Source organism: Asterias amurensis, chromosome 1 (genome assembly GCF_032118995.1).
Source record: "Asterias amurensis chromosome 1, ASM3211899v1".
Taxonomy (NCBI): domain Eukaryota; kingdom Metazoa; phylum Echinodermata; class Asteroidea; order Forcipulatida; family Asteriidae; genus Asterias; species Asterias amurensis.
This window is the reverse complement of record NC_092648.1, coordinates 893,890-902,335: the sequence shown is the minus strand read 5'-3', so window position 1 is coordinate 902,335 and position 8,446 is coordinate 893,890. Positions and strand designations below refer to the sequence as shown.

Below are 8,446 nucleotides of genomic sequence, written 5' to 3'. Positions count from 1 at the left end.
AAAGATTGCCGTATCTCGAACAAACGAATAAGTGCGAATTTGCAAAATGGGGGACGGCGCCGAAACTCCCGTGGATCCGGTAAGAAAACCTTCTAAAAACAAACTTTTTTCAAGTTTCCTTCTTATTTAATATGATTTCTTAACTAACAAAGAATTTTTTTTTCTCCAAAGGAGGATTTGGTGGTCGAAGGATGTCGGATGCCAGTGAAAATGGCAAATGCAGATGAATGGCGTAAGTAAAGATGAAAATTTACTCATTTGTAAAGATTGTAAACAGCGCCCTCCAGTGCTTGTGTGACCTGATATTTCTCATTGTTGATAAAATGATAAACACAGCACATGCTTAATTTGTTTACATGAAAAGATCAAGAATGACTTGATAATACAGTTTTCAAAGGTTAAAACTGACAGTTGACATTCTAGTGTTAACACATACTTCGGCATATCATAACTAATTACCTGCCCAGAAACTGGAAATATAGAAATTAGACTTGAAGTAAAAATGTTTGGCCTATCTTTTGTTTGTAAAAAAAATTGGGGGGGGGGGATTGCAGGACTGATGCTAGTGGTAATGCTATCTATAGATACCTGGTTCATACTTCCTGCGGAGCAAATTTTCCTGCATCACAATTGGAGAGGGAGCGCGTACCAATTATTTAGTCACCAAACCTAAATTCGCTTTGCCATTCTCAGAAAGTTTGAAACAGGCTTTAGTCATGTGATTGTTGTAAACAGTCGGAGCAATTACACATTAATTAACATGAACATGATGGAAATTTTGGACTTAAAAAGCTAGGATGTATTGTGTGCTGTGCCTACCTGCTTGTTACTTCCTCAAATTTTATTCCATGACTTCCCAACAGTCTAAGTAACTAAAGTAACAGAACATCTTAAAATTATTAACATGGTAATTATCTGTCAGTGTGTTTATATTATTTTGATATTGCTGACAATTTTCAGTATGATTGAAATTGAACAATGATCATGTCTTTTTCTTCCAACGAAGAGTCCATGTGTCCGTTTTTACATGTTCGTTCGTTCGTTCGTTTCTGGTCATTGTTATAACAATGCATTTCTCTTGTTATATATTTTATTGCTGAATGTTTGATTTTCATTTACTGTGTTTCTCATTGATTTGTTTTTCGCTACTTGTGTATTTTCATTTTTGTTCATTAATAGTAATCATATCATAATAATAATAACAATATTCAAACATATGTATATTGATACCTCACCATGCAGTGCCTAAAATCTGAAATAATAATAACTTAATCTTTATATAGCTTCTTACATTTAAAAATCTCATTGAGCAGCTAAATATTCACTTATTTAGTTGGAAATTTATATCAAATTATACCCTCCATTTATAGCTTTGTATTTTCAGACTTCCTTCTCATATTAGTTGTATTTAAAACTGTCATGTTTTTTGTCTAGAAAATAGTTTCATGTTATCAACCTATTCTACTATTGGATGAACATGCTTTTGAGTCTCAGTGTTTTCACTTTTTGTTGGTCCTTGCCATCTTATTCTTAGATTGGGTTGTCTTTAACTTTGCTTGTTGAACTCCCTCCCACTTCCCTCTTCCCCAATCTGCTTCTTCTAAAACTATGCATTCCTCACCCCACCCCAATCTCTTTCCCAATCTCATTCCCCTTTTATTCTTACCTTTTGTACCTCTAAAAATCTATTCAATTTGATTGGTACTTTTAATACAATTTATCTTTATCTTGACTGTCCTTGATGTATAACATTTCTTATTTTGTATATATTGTTTGTACTTTGAGTGTTTTTGAGTAAATAACAATACTAATAGTTGAATTCTTTGAGAAGTATTGAATAATATCCTGAATGGTAGTTGTAGGTGTTCAGTATTGAATTGACTCATTGACTACCTCAGTAAAGATGTCTTTCTATCGTTGTTTTTTCTACAGCATTGGCCGAGATTCTAAGCCGCAAGGAAGTGGAGAATCGGACGATTTTCTATGTCCATTTCATCGATTGTAAGTTTCATCTTTTCAAACTCTCATGAATGTCTTTCATTAGGGAAACTTGACTTTTGTTTCGAAAAGAACAGATTTACAAATTCTTTGTAAATTATCAGTCAATTAGCATTTTATCAATAAAAATGAATAAAAAAAATTCTGAACCCATTCCAACCCATTTTGATTAAAACATCTTGCCCTCAATACCTTTCATTGGATGAATAGGTTCTCGAGTCAAATCTCACTTTTATCAGTCATCTTAGATTGAACTATTTGAAATCATTTTCTCATGTTCTTTTTTTGCCTTTTAGGATTAATGGTTGCCTTTATTTTTTACCCTGTGCTCAATTGCTGCTTTATTGTATTTTTACGTGAACATTTTTGCTCTCTACACCTTGGCCCATTTCAGTCTGTTCATTATAAAGGAGACATTGTGTTACTTAGCCTATTCTAGAACTATATATTAGTTCCCTCTCGTGTTAGCTTACTCTCGGTCTCAGTTTGTGTATGTCTATATGATTTTTTCATATTTTGGCCAAATAAACAATAGCAATTTTCTCCAGAAGATGATCAGAGCATACTGATCAAAACATTGAGTGGAAACTAACAGGTTTTTTTCCGAGCCACCCCACTTCATTTACTGATTATCATTACATGGTGTTACCTATTTACTTAATAATAATATTAATATTTGTATGACTCAGATAACAAGCGTCTTGATGAATGGGTTGAGAGAGATCGCTTGGATATTGATAAGATGCAACTACCTAAGAAAGATGCAAAGACACCAGTCAAAGACAGTGCAGTCAGTAAAGGCAACTGTTCATCTAACTCAAGAGCATCATCTCCTGATCGTGAAGTGGTAAGATTTAGGGCTGCAGGACTTTGGCAACTTTAAGCCAACTGACTTTTAAATACTGTAGATCTGAGTCTTTCAGAGAAATTTATAGTCAGTTTTAAAGTTTCACTATTTTTCTTCCATTTTTAAATATGTGATGTATTTTCTTGTACATTGAACACATTCAGCCCATAGGCTTCAATGTTTCATTTGTAATAAACTAATAGTAATCGTAATACACAAATCCACTTTTAATTTTTCTTGGTAGTTTTTGTTTTGTTTGTTAATTTGTATACTTTTTGGTGATATTGTTTGTTATTTTTTACCTGTTTTTCCTAAGCGTTATGGCAGACCTAGTATTAATGATAGTTGCTTGCAATTCGTTGATTACTCATACGATTCCGTGGTGTTCTCCATTTGATAATCTCAAAAAAAATTCATAGTCAAGTTCTTTAATATTGGAAAATTGTTTTGTACATTTGAATGATGCAAATTTCTTTTCTTCTACAGTCAAACGGCACCCCGAACCTCAACATACATCGACCAAAGTCCAACATTGGACGGAAACGCAAGCTACCAATGAACGACACTGGTCCCCCACCACCTTCAATGAATAATATTACAGGGATTCCAATGGTGGATAATGCTCCTTCACCGGTGACCACACCACTCTCTATTTCTCCAACACCATTGTCTCAAGGGCAGAGTCTCTTACCAAGTTACACCCAGGTATTAATAATGATAATAATAACAACAAATTCTTATATTAGCGCATTTCACAATAACCGTATCAATGCTCTTTACATTAGTGCCCTGGTCATGGGGCCAATAACGTCCCTGTAATGTTTCTCAGCTCCCTTGGGAGTATACAACCCTGAGCTGCCTGTAAGGCGCTTGTGGCTTTTTCATTCACAATATCAACCTCTACACTCGCAGGTACCCATTTATACCCCTCAGTGAAGAGAATCAATTATAGTAAAGTATCTTGCTCAAGGACACACGTGTAACGACAGGGATTCAAACCCACATTGACGAAAAATCACCTTTTTATCACCCTTGTCATTCTTTGGTAATGTTGGTTATTTGTTCAGGCCTCAAAATAACCCACAACACCCACAGCAATAACTGTGGTGCCCTTTCAATATTTCCAATAAAAATTTATATTTTCCTCTTAGAAATGCCCCTTACTAGAAATTGCTGTGCCCCTTTAAGGGCAAAGTTTCAGGCTTGCATGTTTTGCAGAATTAATATTGTTATTAAAATGAATAAACATTTTGCTCTCGATATTAGAATATTTGTATGAATTGATCAATCAATTAATTTGATTTTTCTACCCTCAGTCCACACCAGACTTCTGCTCGTCACAAACATCACAACCCCAACAAGAACCTGTAGCAGCACACCAGCCTAGGCAGACAGGCAGTATGGCTACAGATAAAACACATGATGATATCATTACTAGAATGAAGAATATCAGCATGATCGAGCTCGGTCGTCATCGGATCAGACCTTGGTATTTTGCACCTTACCCGGTGGAGCTAACGATATGTCCTGTCATCTTCCTCTGTGAATTCTGCCTCAAGTACGTCAAGAGTAGGAAATGCCTGGAGAGACACAAGGTATGGAAATCAGAGTTATTGGTTTGAAATATAAATAGGATGATCAAAGCTAAAACTAGGTTATAATCATGTATATTTGGTTTGCAGTAACACCGTGTATATACACTTGGTAGATGATGCTTTTTAACTACTACCTGGGTGGAAGGTAGGAAATCGGCCTGGACTAATACTTTCGCTTAGTGGATCGAGGGGACTTCTCATTACTAACTTCACTGCAGCGTTTCGACTAGCTTGTTCTAGTCATCATAACTTGGAAGGCTATTATCCTAACTGGCAGCTGTGAAGCGTAATTGCGAAGGACGCGGCTACAGCGTGTTCAAATTCAGCCATGCAAGGGCGTCTTTGGCAGCAAGCGACAATGTCGACCTATAAATACCAATAGAGCACAGCAAGAGATCAAAAGTGTTTGATTTGTCCTTCAAGTTTTTGCTCAAGATATTCCAGGTTTTTTAATCACTAGCTATAAAGCACTGATGATTACAGTCATAACTTTGATATCTATTCAATATTTAATCCTGTTTATCGTTTATTTTGTTTTCTTTTCAGGAAAAGTGCAACTTGAGGCATCCACCTGGCAATGAAATCTATCGCAAAAGTAACATTTCATTTTTTGAGATTGATGGTCGTAAAAATAAGGTATGTTTGTCCGATTATTCCCAAAGGAAGTAGAAGGGGGAAAGGTACCTGCATTTGTTACTTAGTTTAGTTTGAATTTTCAATCATTTATGTATAAGTTGCAGATATATTTGTATACTTTTTTATATTAGTTCAAGTTTATATTAGATTTCTTTATTATATCCGCATTAAAAATATGGATAAATGTGGTATGTACATAAATTCTGTTTGTTTGTATTCAATGCAGTCGTACTCCCAGAAGCTGTGTCTGTTAGCCAAGCTGTTTCTGGATCACAAAACCTTGTACTATGACACAGATCCATTCTTATTCTACGTCATGACAGAATATGATAACAGAGGCTTCCATATTGTTGGCTACTTCTCCAAGGTAAGAACTTATTCATAGTTCATGATTTTAAAATAGGAGTAGGTGGCAACATACCCCTGGTGGCAGTTGATTTGGGTGGATAGCCCAAATCAGTTTAAAGCAAGTGGATGGTAATTGTCAAAGACCAGTTTTCTCACTTGCACTATCTCACATATGCATAAAATAACAAACCTGTGAAAATTTGAGCTTGATTGGTCATCGGAGTTGTGAGATAACTATGAAAGAACAAAACACCCTTGTCACCTGAAGTTGTGTGCTTGCAGATGCTTGAGTTCGGTACCTCAAATTCTAAACTTGAGGTCTCGAAATCAAATTCATTGAAAATTACTTCTTTCTCGAAAACTACTCCACTTCAGAGGGAGCCGTTTCTCACAATGTTATAGACTACCAACCTCTCCCCATTACTCGTTACCAAGTAAGGTTTTATGCTAATAATTATTTTGAGTAATTACCAATAGTGTCCACTGCCTTTAAGTGTAGCCCTCACCTTGAAGTGCCTGTCCTTGGTCTTGTGATGTCAGGCAATCTCTCATAAAAATGTTAAAAGCAGTATTCTTTAGAATTTGTGAAAAGGGAAGTAATTTTATATGGTCACCAAGAGCTTTGGAAATTATTCTTGCCAAATTTGTTCAGAAAGTTTCTACTACATGTAGCAGTGAAGTATGAGTCAATTTGTCATTAGTTTTTATTAATCATTTGAAATATGATTTGTTATTTTACTTAGGAGAAAGAGTCTACTGAAGACTACAATGTGGCTTGTATTCTAACGTTGCCCCCGTATCAGCGGAAAGGCTTTGGCAAACTACTTATTGAATTCAGTAAGTACAAGATAAATGATGGTTATGAGTTCTTTGTGGATTATTTGACAATAATAGAATGATGCAAGTTGCTTAAAAACATTGTTATGCAACCTAATTGTGCATGCAAATGGAATTGTCACTATAATAATACAGCATTTGTTTATTTCAATTTATCTCTGTCAATGCTATTTGACTTTGACTGTGGGTTTTAGTGTTAAGAAAAACCTTACGTAAAGCCAGAACTAAACATGGATATAGACTAAATATAGTGAAGCTAATTTTTAATAATTGTAGTTTTTTATTTTGTGCAGGTTATGTGCTGTCACAGTTTGAAGGGAAGACCGGTTCTCCCGAAAAACCTCTTTCTGACCTGGGACTTCTTTCATATCGCAGTTACTGGTCACAAACCATTCTGGAAACCATTCTTAAATTACACAAATCAGCAGAAAGTGAACGGCCACAAATAACTATCAAGTGAGTATAGGTCAATGGTTTTATACACTATTGGTGATCGTAAACACCTAAAGTTGTTTTCATGCAGGTTTGAGAAATGTTATAAGTTATAAGTCTAGGGGGGGAGAGGGGTGCTTTACTACACGTATGCAACAACCCTCCCCCTTATTTACCTCCCTCCCCAGTTTTGCCTGCTGTGCTTCTTTTTTTTTCAATCTGTTTTTTTTTCTTCTTTCTTTGAGGGGGCTCTTCGAAGCAGCCAGTTGTGTTATTATGCTCTGTGAATTTGTACAGTTTATGTCCACTGCAATCCTTTTTATGCTTCTACTTTGATGTCGCTTTTTACTGTTTTGTATTCTTTGTGGATTGGTGATTGATGTCATCATCTTTTTTGGATGTAGTTCTGAAATCGTTGATTTGTTTAAGTTTAAACTGTTTTCTTTTTACCTTTTGAGCATGATTTTTACTGTTAACTGGTACTCTTTTTTTTACAAGTAAATACAGTGTACTGAGATAATTGTACATGTATGTAGTGCACTTCAAACAACAAATTGTTAGATAAGATTAGATTGTGTTCACGAGAGCGAATGATGGCTATATTTTCTTATTGCTTTATGTCAATGAAGTACAATTTTCTGGATTAATTTCTCCCTTCCAGTGAGATTTGTGAAACGACGAGTATTCGTAAAGAGGACGTGATCTCCACATTACAGCATCTGAACCTCATCAACTACTACAAAGGACAATACATTGTGACTCTATCTCCAGAGGTTATAGATGGACAGGAGAAAGCTATGACTAAACGCAAGATAAGGATTGATCCTAAATGCTTACATTGGAACCCCAAGGACTGGTCTAAACGAGGCAAATGGTGATGCGTAGAGGAATGAAATACAAGGTTGGACCGTTTTGTTTTTACTTTTCTGATGTCAATAAATATGAGAACAATGTCTTGACAAATTGATTTCATCTGAAGGGCAGTCATTTAATAGATGTTATATTTGCATCGGGATAAAGAATATAATCTGTTTTAACCTTACACCGATGGGTATCAAACACTGTATACACTGTACTTTCCAGAGTTCTGTGGACAAATCCATAGGCAAATCATTCGGGTGGTCGGGATGCAGATCACTCAGAATGCAACGGTCATGGGTTCGAATCTCACCTCAGTGATTTGCATGTGGATTTTGTTCACAAAGTACTGAGTATACAGTGCTTAATACACATTGTTGGTGTAAGGGTGAAACACTATATATAAGCAAATATTTGTTCATAAAAGGCAAGGATTGTGATGTTTTAGGATATAAAGCATGTTTTTATTAATTTTGGAAATGCAAGTACTATTCTATTGGAAGCAGTTTGTTTGAGCTTGGTTTGACTATATGAATACTCTTGCGTCAGTACTAATTAAGGTTTATAGACTTGACAACTGTTAGGTTTCATATCAACAAAATTCTTGAGAGTGTTTAAGAGATCATCCCTGGTTTGGTTTGTCATCAACATTTTTATGCAATGATCACATATTGACTAACAGATAGACAGACATAAAAACACTTAAATCTGTCTTTCTCATGTAGAAACTTGAATTCTCCAGAAAGTTTAAATTCCTGATCAGAAACATTTCTTGTGATCAAATCTAGACCCTATGAATAGTATATCGAATAGGATGTACATATTTGTGTGCTTAAAGGAACACGTTGCCTTGGATCGGATGAGTTGGTCTATAAAAAGCGTTTGTAACCGTTTG

General features: G+C 35.4%; 1 protein-coding gene across 1 annotated transcript; it reads left to right on the top strand.

Annotated features, from left to right (window-relative positions):
• Positions 1–11: 11 nt before the first annotated feature.
• On the top strand, positions 12–8,416 carry LOC139941587 (histone acetyltransferase KAT5-like). Its single transcript, XM_071938160.1, has 11 exons — positions 12–79; positions 172–232; positions 1,933–2,001; positions 2,688–2,845; positions 3,332–3,550; positions 4,162–4,440; positions 4,987–5,076; positions 5,303–5,443; positions 6,168–6,261; positions 6,555–6,717; positions 7,355–8,416. Exons 1-11 carry the CDS (start codon positions 47–49, stop codon positions 7,569–7,571), a joined length of 1,524 nt encoding a protein of 507 aa, XP_071794261.1. The 5' UTR covers positions 12–46; the 3' UTR covers positions 7,572–8,416.
• Positions 8,417–8,446: the final 30 nt, after the last annotated feature.